The sequence below is a fragment of the Vulpes vulpes genome, chromosome 2, assembly GCF_048418805.1.
Source record: "Vulpes vulpes isolate BD-2025 chromosome 2, VulVul3, whole genome shotgun sequence".
Taxonomy (NCBI): Eukaryota; Metazoa; Chordata; class Mammalia; order Carnivora; family Canidae; genus Vulpes; species Vulpes vulpes.
Window position 1 is genome coordinate 91,890,487 of NC_132781.1, and position 20,859 is coordinate 91,911,345.

Below are 20,859 nucleotides of genomic sequence, written 5' to 3' on the forward strand. Positions count from 1 at the left end.
TAAAAAAAACCCATCTTAAAACACTGCTTGAAATTTCTCTGGTCCTATTGTTTCTACCAAACTAAAACAATTGTTCTTATCTCTAGACAAGGACTTTCCTCTAAAAGAAGGGCATAAAGTAAATTATACACTAAAATAAAATGTCATAAATTGACATATTCGTTGGTTACATTTCAAAAAGTGACTTAACTTTTTGAACGTAAAATTTTTGTTTTTCAAGGTAAAGCAATTGTGATAATTGTTAACCTACAAAAAGTCACAGAAGGCTCTTTGCATTCTTTAGTCACTTTATAACAATACTTTTAGAAATTTAAATATATTGTTCTGATGAATTAGAAAATGCTATATTTTACCATATTATAACAACAGCCTCTAATTTTTTAAAAAAGCAATATTATCATAATATGATTGGGCCTCAGGGGAGCCCTGAGTGGCTCAGTGGTTTGGTGCCTGCTTCAGCCCCAGGGCATGATCCTGGAGTCCTGGGATTGAGTCCCACAGCAGGCTCCCTCCATGGAGCCTGCTTCTCTCTCTTCCTGTGTCTCTGCCTCTCTCTCTCTCTCTCTCTCTCTCTCTCTCTCTCTGTGTGTGTGTGTGTGTGTGTGTGTGTGTGTGTGTGTCTCATGAATAAATAAACTCTCCTTTAAAAAAAAATATGATTGGGCCTCAATCACACTGGTAATAAATATTTCTCCAAACTCTTAATAGTTAAAGTTTTTTAAGTGATTTCTTGAGACTTTCTCAAGTGGCAACTGCAGCTTACTAGAATTCTATCTGTAACTTTCCTCACCTTCACTTTAAAAATTTTGGTTCTATAATGCAGAGGAGTAAGCTTCCTCATAAACACATAAACTGAAATATCTCTATAATTTGTAATCTCTGTGGATAGGACTGGAAAGGAGTTTGAGAGACTAAACAAATAGCAAATCACTTAGAGATTTATTACATATGCCTTATTATCTAAATTAAAATAGAAAACATACATAAGAAAATCAACTTCTGAAGATGATCGGTTGTTTTTTAGTTTTTTTTAAAATTATATGGCCCGATATTTAAACTGAACTATGGCTTTTTTTTTTATCATAACCAAGGAAAAAATTTAAAAAGCAACAGATAAGCTCTAGGAGATCACGAAAACCAGCCTTCACATGAGACCTATTTCTCATCTGGTTTAGTGTCCTTTATAGTTTATCCAGGTGTGCTTTCAATTCATCCGAGTTTGTAAGTGAATGGCAAGAAACAGCAAGGTAATTCCCTCCCTCAGATTGAAAATAAAATTACAGCTACAGGAAATTAACTACTCCATCAATGCCAACTGCTTCTAAAATTTATTTTTTGGTTATGAAGGTAATTTGGAAAGGACTAATATCCATAAATCATTATGATGCTTTATAATCCATTTTAAAAACAATCCAGTCTTTTTATGTATTTCATCAGGCCTCATTCCGACACTAGCGTATCTGTCATTTTTTAGCACTGTCAGCAACAGACCTATCTCATTTGTCTTTATTTCTCCAAAGCATTCCTCCTGCCTGTGACTTTCTCAGAACACTAGTAGCTGACAGTTTCTCTCTGCCCGGAGAGTTCTAGCCTCAAATTTCTTCTACCATAGCTACCCAGGTAGAACAGAGGGCATCTCCACGCACAATTTTTTGAGTGGGAGAGTGAATGCAAATCAGCACAGTATCCGCATAAGGTCCTTGGTGACAGGACTTCTGGAAACATCTGCAGCTTCTTCTGGTTTTTACTCCTAGGATCTCACACTTGTGTCTGTGCCAGGAAGAGCTCTGCTCAGGGCCGGGCCCGAGGGAGCCGGGTGGCAGGGAGCTCCAAAAGGCACACTTACATCATCGGCCAAGACTGCTGCGCCGTGGAGAATGGGCACGGGGTTCTGCTTCTCATAGTAGTGGAGCTTTTCATGAATCTAGAAGAAAAACAAGAGTACACAAGTTCACCTGCTAGCTAACGGTGAGACAGTTGAAGGGTTTTCAGCACTGCAAATAGAAATGGATCCACTAAACCTCAAACAAAAATTAAACGTTTCTATAAATCTATAGATGGCAAATATGTGGACCTAATTCTATGGTCCAGTGTTTCAATGTGATGTCAAATGGGGGCAAAAATTGTTATCAAATAGAGCCCACATAAAAGCTAAACCTTTCTTTTTCCCTTGAATAATTATGATAGTTTTCTAAAATCTATAACTTCTAAAACACTTTGCTTCAGTATCAGTTGTAGTTCATATCTCTGCTAAAAACATAAATTATGATTAAAGCCAAGTGATGAGGCAGCAGCCACTTGGGTTGGTACGTGATAACCACTAGAAGCAAGAGAGCTGGTGTGGTGTGTGCCTTCCCAAGCATGCTGTTCCTTCCCTTCGCTTAGTCTTTTTTCCTCCCAGATTCTCAACATTTCCCCCAAATTCAAACTTCTAAGAAACAAAGGGATTGCTTTTAGTTGAAGACATTTCTTAGAAGTATTGAACTTGGATAACTTTCTGTCCTGTAAAACAAGGAAAATTACACTATCAAAGAATAATTGTGTCCTTTCATTCCCGACATTACCCAAGAAAAACAAAGGCAAGAATGTATTTTAGTGTGCTAGAAGACACACAGAGTTCCTTTAAAAATCTAGTATTGGGCAGCCCTGGTGGCACAGCAGTTTAGCACCACCTGTGGCCCAGGGTGTGATCCTGGAGACCCGGGATCGAGTCCCACATCCGGCTCCCTGCATGGAGCCTGCTTCTCCCTCTGCCTGTGTCTCTGCCTCATTCTCTCTCTCTCTCTCTGGGTCTCTGTGAATAAATAAATACATTCTTTTTAAAAAATTCTAGTATTATGGGAATCCCTGGGTGGCTTAGTGGTTTAGTGCCCGCCTTCGGCCCAGGGTGTGATACTGGAGACCTGGGATCGAGTCCCACATCAGGCTCCCTGCATGGAGCCTGCTTCTTCCTCTGCCTGTGTCTCTGCCTCTCTCTCTCTCTCTCTCTCTCTCTCTCTCTCAATCTGTGTCTCTCATGAATAAATAAATAAAATCTTTTAAAAAATCTAGTATTATCATTAAGAAATGAAAGATGCTTTGACAAATGCAAAACTGTTGGCTTTTAAGTTTTATCTAAAAAATGTAAAAAAAGAATCTTCTAGGGGAGTCCTTTAATATGCTGTCAAAGTACCACTTCTCAAGATTATTATTTTCAAGTTAATCTTTAAAAAAAAAAACAAAACTCAGAACTCTCTCCTCTCCATGTAGTAAATAAATGAGGTAGATGAGGGGTGTTTGTGTATGTGTGCATGCGAGCGTGTGTGTGTGCACAATACCAATTCTGGTTTGGCTAAAACTATTGAGCAGTTATTTTCATTGCTTTTTAATATTCATAATAGAAGGCAGAAAAGGGATTTTTATAGCTTTGGTTTATTTAATTCCATAATTGGGTTCTTCCGTTTACCCATCAGTGAGATAGATGGGTTATACATCAGTGAGAAGTTTCAAATGATTGCATTGAGATTGGTCAAGCTTTATTTATTCTTTCATTATTCAAGTTTCATTTCAGTTTCTGTGATACATGTATAAAAATTAAATTATTGGCACCAGATTTTCTTACAAAAATTAAACACTAATTTTCAAGATGTATGCAAATGAAGGTAATTATAGCTTTCCTATAAGAATTGGTTACATGTAGGGGGACCTGGGTGGCTCAGTCAGTTGAGAGGCCAGCTCTTGGTTTTGGCTCTGGTCATGATCTCAGGATCATGAGATAGAGCTGGCCTCTGGCTCTGTGCTCAGCTCAGAGTCTGCTTGTGTTTCTCTCTCCCTCTCCCTTTACCCCTCCATCCTGCAACTCTGTCTCTCTCTCTAAACAAATAAAATAAATCTTAAAATAAAACTAAAAAAAGAACAAATTACATATAGAAATGATTTTTATTTTATTTTTTTCTGATATACGTGTAATTGTAGAAACAAACACTTATGGACATGTGCATATACACTATTAATTGGAACATAAATGTCCTTTTTGAAATGTCCTTTTTTCCTTAATAGTGTACTTTACATATTTTAGAAGCATATCTTTCAATGATTAACTATTTTGCTATCATATGAAACTAATTTAACCAGAGTCTCCCCTTCTCCAGTTGTCTTCACTTCTTTCTTTCTGCAACTCCTACCACTTTGCTCTCCTCTTGTTCAAGGGAGAAAAATGAAGTACGCTTTTATTACACAGTTGAGTCTGCAAAGGGAAGCGTTTAGTTAAAATAAGTGAGATTTTGCAGGTTTGGCAGTGCACAGATAATTAGATGCTGTGTCTTTGGTTGTGTATTTGTCTGTTGGGTTCCAAAATGTGACCACTTAGGGAAATTGGCCAAACTATATCAGAGTGAATTTTTCTGATGTGCAAAGTTGAGTTACAGAGCGTTTAACATAAAATCTTGCCATGTTATTCAATATTAAAACCACTAGCCTTATGTGGGCCTTTAAATTAATAAAAATAAAATAAAAAATTCAGTTCCTCAAGTAAACTAGCCACAGTTCAAGTGTTCAGTAGCTAGTGACAAACCATGTTGGACAAGAAGGTACAGAACATTTTCAACATCCAAGGAGTTCTGTTGGATAGCCCCGGGGTGAAGTTTATATGTGTTACCTGTTTATTGTATTTGAATTTGAAAATCATTAAAAAAAATTTTCTTCCTGGATATTATAAATACCAATAAAAGTCAGTGATTTTGGAAACTGTGAATAGCCCAAAATTGCTTGCAGTAATTTTTACTTTCATACCAACTTAATATTTAAAATTATGTCCTGAAGTAAAACACATATCAACATAGGGCTACCAGCATTTGGAAATTCTGGGAGAGCATTTAAAAATTCCTGATACAATACAAAGTCCCAGAGTGGGAAGAGTAGGGGTATGCACTCAACTCACTTGGGTGAAGATGGAAAGATGATGATATGGAAAGAGGGGCTCTTTGTTTTTAAAAGACCCTCAGAAGAAGGAAATGAAGTAGAGAAAGAATGTATTTATTTGGGGCATATAATTTTTAAGTTGTAATTATGGTACAGTATCAATATAAATTAATCTGGAAAACTTAAGAATTGTCAGAAAGAAAAAATACAGGGAGGGGTGAAGAGGAGCCATCCCTAATCCTGTAGTCATTGGAAACAGCTAGTATTATTTGTCACATATCCGTGAGCCTCTCTCTATCCTGTTCATCCAGCAGTGATTGAGGTCAGTGAAGAAGACAGACGAGATGTTAGTCTGAGAGGCAGGCATGTAGAGTGATGAAGAGCTCTGACACTGAGCCAGGTGGCCTGAGTTTAAGTCCCAGCTCGGTTGTTTCTATGTGTGGGACCATCACAAGTTATTATTTAACTCCTATGTATCTGCTGATCTGTAAAGTCGAATGATGGTGCCATCTGCCTCTTAATATTCTTGTGAGAGTTAAGGGATTAAAATACTAAACTCACTGAAGATGATATTACTGACAGTACTGATCTTTTTTTTTTCCCCCTGATCATTATTAGTAGGGAATACAGACTTATGGTAGTACCTTTAAAAAAAAAAGTGAGCCTCTATATTTACTATCGCAGGGAAGCAGACATTTAAACAATTGGTTGCAAGAAAGCTAGATGAGTTATATGAGAGGCTGAGCTCAATATTCTATGATAGTATTTGTTGATGTGGTCTAATTTTTGGCAATGACTCAAGCAAGATTAATTAAGCTTTTAGGTTGGATGGTTTTGTTTTAAATTATACTTTTAATACTTTGTCACATCAAATCTTGCTCTTTTTATAGCTTGCATTCTTAAAAAATTTTGTTTATTACCCTACTGCTTAATGAGTGAAGGTTCCAAGATATTAAGTAAAAATGTGGCCCTGATCATTCTGGTAATATCCTAAGTATCAAAATTCCTGCCCTGATATTCTGCACTGTGGGCCAGGTTGCCAAAAAGGCAATGGAATTCCCCCTTAGCAATAGCATCTGGCTAATCAATGTAAAATCTATCTTCCAGATTTTTTACAAGAGGGTTTGGTTAGCTTTGAGTCTAATTAAAGAGTAGATGACTTGTTACCTATGAGTATATTACTTGATACCTATTAAAAACTGGAAATTATAAGGTGAAACTATTTTATATATATAGTGGGGGGGTAGTTTCTTCAACTGTAAAGAAGAGGAGGCTCAAGTAAGTTTTCAAGTATAACAGTTTAAAGGCACCTGTGTAAGAGCTGAAATAGATAAAAGTTTTTTATTTTATTTATTCATTCATGATAGAGAGAGAGAGACAGAGACAGAGACACAGGCAGAGGGAGAAGCAGGCTCCATGCTGGGAGCCCGACGGAGGACTCGATCCCAGGACTCCAGGATCATGCCCTAGGCTGAAGGCAGCGCTAAACCGCTGAGCCACCCAGGGATCCCAGTTCTGAGTTGTAAAAGAAGATCCATGGGACACAATGACAGCCAAGAAGAGCTGGTAATGACATATCATGTTGTGTAGGGATTAAAAAAAGAAGAAGAAATATTCTAATGGCTGGGATCCTTTTTTTAAAATAATAATCTTTCTAAAAAAAAACCCTCTTTATTAGGAAAGAGGAAATGTAAAAACAACAAACAACAACAGAGACAATAGTGCTAACTGTATGCCCTTCTTTCCAATTATAAAACACTAATCTCTCTTAGCTAATAGCTCCAAAAAACTAAAATTAATAAAACTGATGAGAGTTGATGTTCTTGTTTTGTTTCCTGCCTTGAATAAGATAAATTCTGTCTATACATTGCCATAGATACTTAGATCATGTGAAATTAGTACCCACATATTCAAATATATGAAGAGGCTTTTGTGGGTTTTTTTTTTAAAGATTTATTTATTTATTTGAGAAAAGAGCAGGAAGAGGTGCAGAGGGAGAGAGAGAGAATCTCAAGCAGACTCCTCCCTGAGTGAGGAGCCCTAGGAGGCTCAATCTCATGATTCTGAGATCATGACCTGAGCTGAAATCAACGGTCCAAGGCTTAACGGACCAAGCCACCAGGCACTCCTGGATGAAGAGCTTAGAAAATAAATGAATGGGGACTCCTGGGTGGCTCAGTGGTTGAGCATCTGCCTTTGGCTCAGGTGGTGATTCCGGAGTCCCAGGATCGAGTCCCGCATTGGGCTCCCTGCCTACTCTTCTCCCTCTGCCTATGTCTCTGCCTCTCTCTCTCTGTCCCTCATAAATAAACAAATAAATAAAATCTTTTTAAAAAATGAACGTTCAATCTCACAAAATATTTTCTACCATATATAGCTATATTGTTTTTCCTAGGTGGCCAGGAAATATGGGAATTCTATTTATAGAATTTATTTATAAATTTCCAAATACTACCCGTCTCATCGTGGCATTCCGACAATGGGCCTCACTTGGCTAGATATTTTTGTCTCTTAATGTGCTGTGGAATCCATTGATAATATTTTTTTTTTTGGGCATAATAAATTTTATTTATATTTTTTAATTAATTTTTATTGGTGTTCAATTTACCAATATACAGAAAAACACCCAGTGCTCATCCCATCAAGTGTCCACCTCAGTGCCCGTCACCCATTACCCTCCAACACCCGCCCTCCTCCCCTTCCACCACCCCTAGTTCGTTTCCCCGAGTTAGGAGTCTTTATGTTCTGTCTCCCTTCCTGATATTTCCCAACATTTCTTTTCCCTTCCTTTATATTCCCTTTCACTAGTATTTATATTCCCCAAATGAATGAGAACATACACTGTTTGTCCTTCTCCGATTGAATTATTTCACTCAGCATAATACCCTCCAGTTCCATCCACGTTGAAGCAAATGGTGGGTATTTGTCGTTTCTAATGGCTGAGTAATATTCCATTGTATACATAGACCACATCTTCTTTATCCATTCATCTTTCGATGGACACCGAGGCTCCTTCCACAGTTTGGCTATTGTGGCCATTGCTGATAGAAACATCGGGGTGCAGATGTCCCGATGTTTCATTGCATCTGAATCTTTGGGGTAAATCCCCAACAGTGCAATTGCTGGGTCGTAGGGCAGGTCTATTTTTAACTCTTTGAGGAACCTCCACACAGTTTTCCAGAGTGGCTGCACCAGTTCACATTCCCACCAACAGTGTAAGAGGGTTCCCTTTTCTCCGCATCCTCTCCAACATTTGTGGTTTCCTGCCTTGTTAATTTTCCCCATTCTCACTGGTGTGAGGTGGTATCTCATTGTGGTTTTGATTTGTATTTCCCTGATGGCAAGTGATGCAGAGCATTTTCTCATGTGCATGTTGGCCATGTCCATGTCTTCCTCTGTGAGATTTCTCTTCATGTCTTTTGCCCATTTCATGATTGGATTGTTTGCTTCTTTGGTGTTGAGTTTAATAAGTTCTTTATAGATTTTGGAAACTAGCCCTTTATCTGATATGTCATTTGCAAATATCTTCTCCCATTCAGTAGGTTGTCTTTTAGTTTTGTTGACTGTATCCTTTGCTGTGCAGAAGCTTCTTATCTTGATGAAGTCCCAATAGTTCATTTTTGCTTTTGTTTCTTTTGCCTTTGTGGATGTATCTTGCAAGAAGTTACTGTGGCTGAGTTCAAAAAGGGTGTTGCCTGTGTTCTCTTCTATGATTTTGATGGACTCTTGTCTCACATTTAGATCTCTCATCCATTTTGAGCTTATCTTTGTATATGGTGAAAGAGAGTGGTCCAGTTTCATTCTTCTCCATATGGATGTCCAATTTTCCCAGCACCATTTATTGAAGAGACTGTCTTTCTTCCAATGGATAGTCTTTCCTCCTTTATCGAATATTAGTTGACCGTACATTTCAGGGTCCACTTCTGGGTTCTCTATTCTGTTCCATTGATCTATGTGTCTGTTTTTGTGCCAGTACCACACTGTCTTGATGACCACAGCTTTGTAGTACAACCTGAAATCTGGCATTGTGATGCCCCCAGTGATGGTTTTCTTTTTTACAATTCCCCTGGCTATTCGGGGTCTTTTCTGATTCCACACAAATCTTAAAATAATTTGTTCTAACTCTCTGAAGAAAGTCCATGGTATTTTGATAGGGATTGCATTAAACGTGTAAATTGCCCTGGGTAACATTGACATTTTTACAATATTAATTCTGCCAATCCATGAGCATGGAATATTTTTCCATCTCTTTGTGTCTTCCTCAATTTCTTTCAGAAGAGTTCTATAGTTTTTAGGGTATAGATCTTTTACCTCTTTGGTTAGGTTTATTCCTAGGTATCTTATGCTTTTGGGTGCAATTGTAAATGGGATTGACTCCTTAATTTCTCTTTCTTCAGTCTCATTGTTAGTGTATAGAAATGCCATTGATTTCTGGGCATTGATTTTGTATCCTGCCACGCTACCAAATTGCTGTATGAGTTCTAGCAATCTTGGGGTGGAGGCTTTTGGGTTTTCTATGTAGAGTATCATGTCATCGGTGAAGAGGGAGAGTTTGACTTCTTTGCCAATTTGAATGCCTTTAATGTCTTTTTGTTGTCTGATTGCTGAGGCGAGGACTTCCAGAACTATGTTGAACAGCAGTGGTGAGAGTGGACATCCCTGTCTTGTTCCTGATCTTAGGGGAAAGGCTCCCAGTGCTTCCCCATTGAGAATGATATTTGCTGTGGGCTTTTCGTAAATGGCTTTTAAGATGTGGAGGAAAGTTCCCTCTATCCCAACACTCTGAAGGGTTTTGATCAGGAATGGATGCTGTATTTTGTCAAATGCTTTCTCGGCATCTAATGAGAGGATCATATGGTTCTTGGTTTTCTCTTGCTGATATGATGAATCACATTGATGGTTTTACGAGTGTTGAACCAGCCTTGTGTCCCCGGGATAAATCCTACTTGGTCATGGTGAATCATTTTCTTAATGTGTTGTTGGATCCTATTGGCTAGTATCTTGTTGAGAATTTTTGCATCCATGTTCATCAGGGATATTGGTCTGTAATTCTCCTTTTTGGTGGGGTCTTTGTCTGGTTTTGGAATTAAGGTGTTGCTGGCCTCATAGAATGAATTTGGAAGTACTCCATCTCTTTCTATCTTTCCAAACAGCTTTAGTAGAATAGGTATGATTTCTTCTTTAAACGTTTGATAGAATTCCCCTGGGAAGCCATCTGGCCCTGGACTCTTGTGTCTTGGGAGGTTTTTGATGACTGCTTCAATTTCCTCCCTGGTTATTGGCCTGTTCAGGTTTTCTATTTCTTCCTGCTTCAGTTTTGGTAGTTTGTGGCTTTCCAGGAATGCGTCCATTTCTTCTAGATTTCCTAATTTATTGGCGTACAGCTGTTCATAATATGTTTTTAAGATCGTTTGTATTTCCTTGGTGTTGGTAGTGATCTCTCCTTTCTCATTCATGATTTTATTAATTTGAGTCTTCTCTCTCTTCTTTTTAATAAGGCTGGCTAATGGTTTATCTATCTTATTAATTCTTTCAAAGAACCAACTCCTGGTTCTGTTGATCTGTTCCACAGTTCTTTTGGTCTCGATATCATTTAGTTCTGCTCGAATTTTAATTAACTGTCTTCTTCTGCTGAGGGGGGGTCTATTTGTTGCTTTTTCTCTAGTTCCTTTATGTGTAAGGTGAGCTTTTGAATTTGAGTTCTTTCCAGTTTTTGAATGGATGCTTGTATTGCGATGTATTTCCCCCTCAGGACTGCTTTTTCTGCATCCCAAAGATTTTGAACGGTTGTATCTTCATTCTCATTAGTTTCCATGAATCTTTTTAATTCTTCCTTAATTTCCTGGTTGACCTTTTCATCTTTTAGCAGAATGGTCCTTAACCTCCACGTGTTTGTGGTCCTTCCAAACTTCTTGTTGTGATTGAGTTCTAATTTCAAGGCATTATGGTCGGAAAATATACAGGGGACTATCCCGATCTTTTGGTATCGGTTCAGACCCGATTTGTGACCCAGTATGTGGTCTATTCTGGAGAAAGTTCCATGTGCACTTGAGAAGAATGTGTATTCAGTTGAGTTTGGATGTAAAGTTCTGTAGATATCTGTGAAATCCATCTGGTCCAGTGTATCATTTAAAGCTCTCGTTTCTTTGGATATGTTGTGCTTAGAAGACCTATCTAGTAGGGGATCCCTGGGTGGCACAGTGGTTTGGCGCCTGCCTTTGGCCCAGGGCGCGATCCTGGAGACCCGGGATCGAATCCCACATCAGGCTCCCAGTGCATGGAGCCTGCTTCTCCCTCTGCCTATGTCTCTGCCTCTCTCTCTCTCTCTCTCTCTCTCTCTGTGACTATCATAAATAAATAAAAATTAAAAAAAAAAAAGAAGACCTATCTAGTATAGAGAGAGCTAGATTGAAGTCACCAAGTACAAGTGTATTATTATCAAAGTATTTCTTCAGTTTGGTTATTAATTGGTTTAAATATTTGGCAGCTCCCACATTTGGGGCATATATATTGAGGATTGTTAAGTCCTCTTGTTGGATAGATCCTTTGAGTATAAGATAGTGTCCCTCTTCATCTCTCACTATAGTTTTCGGGGTAAATTTTAATTTATCTGATATAAGGATGGCAACCCCTGCTTTCTTTTGAGGACCATTTGAATGGTAAATGGTTCTCCAACCTTTTATTTTCAGGTTGTAGGTGTCCTTCTGTCTAAAATGAGTCTCTTGTAGACAGCAAATAGATGGGTCCTGCTTTTTTATCCAGTCTGAAACCCTGCGCCTTTTGATGGGGTCATTAAGCCCGTTCACGTTCAGAGTTACTATTGAAAGATATGAGTTTAGTGTCATCATATCTATTCAGTCCTTGTTTTTGTGGATTGTTCCACTGAACTTCTTCTTAAAGGGGAATTTTAAGAGTCCCCCTTAAAATTTCTTGCAGAGCTGGTTTGGAGGTTACATATTCTTTCAGTTCCTGCCTGTCTTGGAAGCTCTTTATCTCTCCTTCCATTTTGAATGAAAGCCTTGCTGGATAAAGTATTCTTGGTTGCATGTTTTTTTCATTTAGGACCCTGAATATATCCTGCCAGCCCTTTCTGGCCTGCCAGGTCTCTGTGGAGAGGTCTGCTGTTACCCTAATATTCCTCCCCATAAAAGTCAGGGACTTTTTTTCTCTTGCTGCTTTAAGGATCTTCTCCTTATCTTTGGAATTTGCAAGCTTCACTATTAAATGTCGAGGTGTTGAACGGTTTTTATTGATTTTAGGGGGGGATCTCTCTATTTCCTGGATCTGAATGCCTGTTTCCCTTCCCAGATTCGGAAAGTTTTCAGCTAGGATTTGTTCAAATACATAATCTAGCCCTCTGTCCCTTTCGGCGCCCTCGGGAACCCCAATTAAACGTAGGTTTTTCTTCCTCAGGCTGTCATTTATTTCCCTTAATCTATCCTCATGGTCTTTTAATTGCCTGTCTCTTTTTTCCTCAGTTTCCCTCTTTGCCATCAACTTGTCTTCTATGTCACTCACTCGTTCTTCCACCTCGTTAAGCCTCGTCGTTAGGACTTCTAGCTTGGATTGCATCTCATTTAATTGATTTTTAATTTCTGCCTGATTGGATCTAAATTCTGCAGTCATGAAGTCTCTTGAGTCCTTTATGGTTTTTTCTAGAGCCACCAGTAGCTGTATAATAGTGCTTCTGAATTGGCTTTCTGACATTGAATTGTAATCCAGATTTTGTAACTCTGTGGGAGAAAGGACTGTTCCTGATTCTTTTTTTTTGAGGTGAGGTTTTCCTTCTAGTCATTTTGCTCAGTGCAGAGTGGCCAAAAACAAGTTGTATTGGGAAAAGGAGAAAAAGAGAGAGAAGGAAAGAAAAAAGGAAAAAAGAGAAATAAGAAAAAAAAAGGGGGGGGGGGAGAGAAGAAAAAGAGAAAGAAAAAGAAAGGAGAAAAAAGGAAAAAAGGGGGGGTGGCGTGGGGGAAGCAATCAGAAAGCAAGAAGAAAGAAAGAAAAAAAAAGCACAAAACAAAACAAAAACAACAACAAAAAAAATCAAAACAAAAACAAAAAAAAACATGGGGGAGTATCTTCCGATTCTGTATACTTTAAGTCCCTTGACTTCCCCTGGAACTGGTCCGTCTCGCTGGTCTTCTGGGGGAGGGGCTGCTGTGCAGATTCTCAGGTGTTAGCACTTGGGGGAGCTGCTCTGCCCCTGCCTGGTGCAGGGCTCAGTGGGGGTTGTTCACCCCGTGAGGCCCCGGGAGGAAGCCACAGTGGCGGGGGCAGCTCTGGGACCCTGGAGTCAGCTCCCGCAGTAGCTCCGGGGCTCTCCGTCTGCAGGGCCTGGGGGCTCCTGGGCGGGGCCGCTGATCTGCTCAGTTCCAGGCAGGAGTGTCCTCGCTGTCCTGGGCCCTCCCGGCCTCTGCCTGTCCCGGGGGGAGGCCGGATCCTGGGCTGTGTCCCGGCGCCCTGTGCTCCGGGGCCTGCGCTGTTGGATCCGCGCTCCCGCCCCGCAGCCCCCTCCGCGGAGCCGCCGCCCGAGCCCCTCCGAGCTGCTCCGGTCCCGCCGTGCGCGCTGCAGCCCTTAGGGAGCTCGGCGCACTCTCCCGGGGCGCAGGTGCCTGTTAGTGTCCCAGGGAGCCCGAGGGCATCCCCGCCCTCCTGGGTCCTGCTCTAACTCCCCGCGAGCCCCTTTCCGCCCGGGAAGGTTGGTGCAGCTCCTGCTTCTCCGGGACGGGGCTCTCCTGTCCTGGGGACACTCGCCCCGGCCTCAGCCCGGCTCCTGGCTGGGCCCCTCCCCCTTGGAGGCCTTTTGTGTCTTTATTTCTTTTCCCCGTCTTCCTACCTTGATAGAAGCGTGAACTATTCTCACTGTAGTGTTCCAGCTGGTCTCTCTTTAAATCTCAGGCCGAATTCGTAGATTTTCAGGATGATTGGATGGTTTTCTAGGTAATTTGTTGAGGACAGGTGACTTGGAGACCCTGCTCTTCCGCCATCTTGCCCCTGCCCCCCCCCATTGATACTATTTTATTGAGACTTTCCTCATTAGTTCTCTTAACTGAGGTTGGCTTTTTTTTTTTCCTGGTCCTGTCTTTATTGGGTCATGATAGCAGTGTTACACTCATTTCACTATTTTTCACACTGTGGAAAAGTTTCTATCTTTTTGTATGCTCTGAAAACATCTCAATGCCACTAAAGTGATCTCTTCTTTAAATATGTTATGGCATTCCCATGGGAAACCAGGTAGATCGGATACATTTTGGAAGGCAGCTTCATCCCCCAACTTAATTTCTTCTGGGTGGTGTACAGAAATGTCTCCATTTAGGTTTTTCTATCTCTTCCATTGTCAGTTGCAGCAAACACCATCTCCTAAAAAATTATTCATTTTTTTCTGGCCTTAAAAAATTATATGAATCTACTTAAGCAGAATAGTCTCTTAGAGTATGAATTTCCTTTACTACATATTTCTTAATTAGAAATTCTTATTTTGTGTATCTGTACTTTCTCTATTTCTACCCTTCATCCTTTCATTTGTTAACAAACATTGATTTTACTATATATTCCCTTTTTTAAGATTTTATTTATTTATTCATGAGAGACACAGAGAGAGGCAGAGACACAGGCACAGGGAGAAGCAGGCTCCATGCATGGAGCCCGATGCAGGACTCAATCCTGGGACTGTGGGATCATGACCTGAGCCAAAGGCAGATGCTCAAACACTGAGCCACCCAGGCACCTCAATTTTACTGTATTTTCAAGAAACCACTTTTTAGATTTAGTAGTTTTACTGATTTTGTTTTCTCAGATTTTTTTCTGTTTTCATCTTAATTCATTCCTTTTTTATGTAATCCAATCCCACATAACACATCAGTCATGTGCATCATGTAAATTACTGGAAAACAAAAGATAGGGAAGACTACTTTAACTGGAGTTTTATTCATCAAATATTGACTAAAGTAAGCACTCATTCCAGGACAAAGATACTCAGTATGGAAATAAAATACAGCAAGAGAAGAGTCATTCCAACCTATTGACAAAGTTAATAAATGAGGAAAAAGACAAGAACATACATCATAGAAAGGGAAAACTTCAGCGGACCTGTTCAAGCAAGTTAAACTAGTATTTGTCCCTCTTTCATTCACTCTCATTAGCTGGGCAGCTTAGAAGAGGTTTCTGTCAATTTAATTTTTACCATTGCTTTAGTGCTGACTTACGAGTACGGAGTACAAGCCAAGGACATGCAGAGCCCCTGTGCTCCTGGCACTGAGGACTAGCTATCCAGTCAACCATAAAATCAGAAATGAAATAATGGACTTCTCTCCCCCTTTTCATCTTTACTTTCCATTCACGTAATGCTTCTAATGATAAGAAATGCCAAAGTTGTTTTCATGTGTTTTTGTAAGTTATGATTCAAAGTCCAGTAAACCAAAAGTGTAATATTAGTTTCAACATACACTTATACAATAGTGATTCAACACTTCGATATGCTCAACACAACAGGTGCACTCATTAATCCCCAATCACCTGTTTCACCCAACCTCCCATCTACTCTCCTCCAGTAACCATCAGATTGTTCTCTGTAGTTAAGAATCTGTTTTTTTGGATTGCCCCTCTCTTTTCTTTTTTTCCTTTGCTCATCTGTTTTGTTTCTTAAATTCCACATAGGAGTGAAATCATATAGTATATGCCTTTTCTGACTTACTTCATGTAGCATAATGCTCTCTAGCTCCATCCAGGTCATTGCAAATGGCAAGATTTCATTCTTCTTTATGGCTCAGTAATACTCCTTTGTATATATACACACACCACATTTTCCCATTCTTTAACTGCTAAAATTTTTGAAATGTTTTAATTATTAATGTCCTATTTTATTTTTCTTAAAGATTTTATTTATTTATTCATGAGAGACAGAGAGAGAGAGAGAGGCAGAGACACAGGCAGAGGAAGAAGCAGGATCCATGCAGGGAGCCCAATGTGGGACTGAATCCTGGGTCTCCAGGATCAGGCCCTGGGCTGAAGGCGGCGCTAAACTGCTGAGCCACTGGGGCTGCCCTTAATATCCTATTTTAAATACTTTAAACATTTTTAAAATAAAGACAATATGATAAACTGCATACTCAGCATCAATAGTGAAGCCTAGTCTATTTGCTTCAAATGCCTTTTTTAAAGATCTTATTTTCATGAGAAAATGCCTTTTTCAAATGCCTTTTTTAAAGATCTTATTTTCGTATTCATGAGAGACAGAGAGAGGCAGAGACATAGGCAGAGGAGAAGCAGACTCCCTGTGGGGAATCCAGTGCAGGACTCGACCCTAGGACCCCAGGAATACAACCTGAGCCAAAGGCAGACGCTCAACCACTTAGCCACCCAGGTGGCCCAATTCAAAGATCTTGTAAAATAATTCATAAGAGATAAGGCTAAAGACCTACCCTCCTTCCTCTCTGCCAAGAAGAAAACATTGTGTTGAAACTGCCAAATATATTTCCATATGCATTTTCGTCCTTTTAAACATATACACATTGATAAGCAACACAAGCTATTTTTGAATGTACATAAATGGCACTGTTCCCTCGACAACTGGATTTTTCATTCAATATCATATTGAGATATCTAGCTTGATACATGTAGATATAGTTCATTCATTTTAATAGGTGAATAATATCATACTAATCAACAGTAGTTGACATCTCTTTTTTTGAACTGAGAAACATGGGTAATTTCTGCTCTTTGCTATCGAATATGCTTCCAACCACTCCTCCCTAGCCTGTGGCAGATACCTAACAGGGTTCAAGTGTTTCCTCAGTCCCCAGACCTTTGCCAACACTTGGTGTTATCAGACACCTTACTAATCAAATGGACAGGAAATGGAACCTCCCTAAAGCTTTAATTTATATCTTCCCCAATCTCTGACTTCTGTTTTCACAGTAGTTCCAGAGACTGAGACAGCTGCTGCCAAAATCAATTCTCCTCATCCACAGTAATGAAACCATAGCTATGAAGCAGCTGCCTAGGGAAGAGCTACATTTCCTCTCATGCCCTCCTTCCTCCCTTCTGCCTGCAGCTCAGTTAACACAGGAGAGCAGGTGTCAAGCATGATATGTAAGTTCTGAGTGTCACTTCCAGGATGAGGCTTTTAAGAAATTGGTATACTCCCTCCATACTCTACCCCTCCACCAGTTGCATGCAGACTATGACAAGGCCTTAAGAGGCAGCAAAGCCACCCATTATTAGGACCTGGGTCCCCAAAACACCTTATGGAGGAGGGCGATGCATCAATCTGACATATCCCTTTAAATGATCACTGAGCAGGAAGTAAACTTGTATTGTACCTAAACTATGACATGTTTTTGGACTACTTGTCAGTTGTCCATTCTACCATAAACAACAGAGTGGCCGTGGCCAAATGGAAGTTATGTTAACACAGCCAAATATATTCAGCTCTTTCTATATAGTTGTGTGTTAATCTTAATCTTTTCCCACTGGCATGTAGTATTACTTATTTATCAAACCCCCACTCAAGAGTATCTATATATGGGCTCTCTATTCTGCCTGATTTGTCTCTCTTAGCCCAGAATCATTACTATATTTTTATCTACACTTTTGACACTTAGAGTAAGGTAAAACTTCTTAGCCCTTTATTTTTCCACAAGGCTTTTGCGATAAGCTCACTAGCTACATGTAGTCCTTGAAAAACCAAGCTGGGATACCTTAACCATATTATTTCTCTACATTCTGAGAATTTTCCTGAAATCTATCTTCCAATTCACTTAGCTCTCTCAAACTGTATCTAATCTCTAAAGAACTTATTCACAGAGGTTTTTTGTTTTTTTTTTTTTTTTTGGGTGGATTAGTGTTTTGTTTTTTTTTTTAAATGACTATACATCTTATTTCTATAGTTCAAATATGGCTCTTTTTACAAATCTGTTTTTTCTTAGCACTCAGTGTTTTTCAATTTATTATTAAAACCTTTTATGGCTAGTATCATTTAAGCATCCTTACTTTACAGGCTACAAGACTGTTGCATTATTACACAAAGTACTTGGCTTTGAATCATGATTTTTGCAGTGCCTGCAGACTGTAGTTGAGGGTAGTTTCTATTCTCAAATGTTTTGTAACCTGGAGTTGTTAGTAAATCGTAAGTGGGATGTGATATGAAAAAATCCTAGGTTGATGGTCCATCTTTTCAGAAATACTTTTCATTTGCTTCTGATGGGTATGTTTGCAATATCACCAGCTGCTATGCCAATTTCACAGTTTGGGATTCCTGGATTAAGAACTCCAATTCTAGGTGATATCTTGGGAAAATGGTGGAGAGAGAGGATCCTGAGCTCACCTCTCACTAACACATCAATGCTACAACTATACAAGATGCAACTCATTCTGAAAACCACCTAAAGACAGGCAAAGTAGATATTCCACAGCTCAACAATTAAAGGGGAAGACATATCAAGAAGGGTAGAGGGAAGAGACATGGTTAGGACCAAACCACCAGCCTCATGACCCACCAATAGGAGGGCTATCACAAGTGAGAAAACCCTCTCAGAAGAGGAGGGAATCGGCCCCATATTAAGCACATCTGCCATGGGGGAACTGCACTGAAGGGCGAGCCTTCATAACACCTGGTTTGGAAACCAGCGGTGCTTACCTGTGGGAGCATTGAAAATCTGGACTTAACTCCCAGGAAGCCAAAGGGCTACGGGAAACCAAGACTCTGCTCTTAAAGGGCCAATACATGATCTATTGCTTAGTCTGAGACCCAGTCCAAAGGCAGCAGTTTGAAAAGCACCTAGGTTATACATGAAGGAAATCTGACTTATTTTATGGCATGTGCTGGAGAAGCAGGGATCTCTACAAGCTTTCTCCAAAATATCAGTGCTGATGGGAGCCATTTCTCTTGCCTTCCTCCATCCAGCTGGGCAGATGCTTGAGAGAGAGCCAGTTCTGACAAGTCTCCATCCACCTTGCCAGCACCACGTGCCCTGTCACAGTATTCCCTTTGAATTCAACCCACCTGATCTGTCCACCCCAGCAAGTGCCCCTCTAAAGCAGCTCCTGATTCTGACATACCAGACAGGCAGTTTCAGTGGGGACTAGCACCCTTCTGAAGCAACTCCTGTCCCAGAGAAATGGGGGTCAGCCATGTGTATCAGTGTGCCCAAAACAATTGCAGCCAGGAGTCTCTGACAGGTGAAATGGAAACTAACCCAGTCCACCAGTATGACTATGGCAGCCAGAATCCAGTCACTATCAGGGGGCACATGCACCCCACGAGTGCCTGGTACTAAGGACCAAAGGGAATTGTGCTACTGGACCCACAAGAGGCCTTCTATATAAGGCCTTAAAGACCAGGAGACATAGCTGAGCTAGATAATACACAAAAACAGGGATTCAGACAAAATGAAGAGACAAAGGAACATGTTCCAAACAAAAGAACAGGATAAAACTTGAGAAAGAGAACTAAAACAGAGAAAAGGAGTCTACCTAATAAACAGTTCAAAGTAATGGTCATTAAGATACTCACCAGACTTGAGAGAAAGGTGGAGAACTTCAACAAAAGAAAATATTTAAAAAGCTGAGGAATACAATAACTGAAATGAAAAATGCACTACAGGGAACCGACAGTAGATAAGAAAATGCACAAGCACAGATCAGTGATCTGGAAGATGGGAAAACAGAAAAAGGAATTTTAAAAAATGAAGACAGGTGCAGGACCTCTGCAACAAACTCAAGCATAACATTCACATTCCAGGGGTCATAGGAGAAGGCAGAGAGAAAAGGGCAGAAAACTCATTTGAAGAACTAATAGCTGAAAACATCCCTAATCGAGGGAAGGAAACAGACATCCAAGTCCACGAAGCACAGAAGCCCCAAACAAGATAAACCAAGGGACATTCACACCAAAACATCTATCAATTAAAAGATCAAAAATGAAAGATGAAGAGAGGTCCTTAAAAAGCAGCAGGAGAAAAGCAAATAGTTACATACAAGGGAAACACCATTAGGCCATCAGCTGATCTTCAGCAGAAATCCTGCAAGTCAGAAGAGAGTTACAGGATATATTCAAAGTGCTAAGAGGAAAAAAAAAATTGAAACAAAAAAAATTAAATTAAAAAAAACAAAGTGTGGGCAGCCCCAGTGGCGCAGCGGTTTAGCACCGCCTGCAGCCCGGGGTGTGATCCTGAAGACCCAGGATCGAGTCCCACATCGGGCTTCCTGCATGAAGCCTGCTTCTCCCTCTGCCTGTGTCTCTGCCTCTCTCTCTGAATGAATAAATAAATAAATCTTTAAAAAAAAAAAGTGCTAAGAGGAAAAAATCTTCAACCAAGAATACCCTACCCAGTAAGCTTATTCAAAATTAAATAATTTCCTAAACACAAATTAAAGGAGTTCATCAGCACTGAACAAGCCTTACAAGAAATATTAAAACAACCTCTTAAAATGGAGAAGAAACAATCACAACTAGAAAAAAATTATGAAAGGAAAAAATTTCATTGGGAAAGGCAAACATATTAAAAGCAGAAGGTCACACTCATAAAGCTATTAGGAAGGTAAAAAGACAAAAGTAGTAAGATCAATTGTATCTACAAATATTAGGTAAGAGATATAAAATAAAAATAAAAATATACATAAAATAAAATTTTAAATAAAATATGATGTCAAATATATAAAATATGAAAGGAGAACTAGAATGTATTCAAACTTAAGTGATTAGCGACTTAACAAAGACTGCTACATACATAGCATGTTATAGCTGAATTCATGGTATCCACAAACCAAAACCCTGTTACAGATAATATGAAATATGAAGAGAATGGAATCCAAGCATAGCAGTAAATAAAGTAATCAAATCATGCAGATAAGGCAAGACAAGGAATGAAGAACTACAAAAAACAAAACAAAACAAAACAGAAAACAATTAAGAAAATGGCAATAAGTACATACCTATCAATAATTACTTGAAATACAAAT

The 20,859-nt window shown here is 39.6% G+C and overlaps 1 protein-coding gene across 4 annotated transcripts in view; it reads right to left on the reverse strand.

Moving 5' to 3' along the window:
• Positions 1-20,859, reverse strand: part of MPP7 (MAGUK p55 scaffold protein 7) — a 302,487-nt gene that overhangs the window by 110,518 nt on the left and 171,110 nt on the right. For all 4 annotated transcript variants that reach the window (XM_072749255.1, XM_072749256.1, XM_072749257.1 and 1 more), the window contains one exon: positions 1,847-1,924. In XM_072749255.1, coding sequence (XP_072605356.1) covers positions 1,847-1,924 — 78 coding nt within the window. The remainder of the gene's footprint in view (positions 1-1,846; positions 1,925-20,859) is intronic.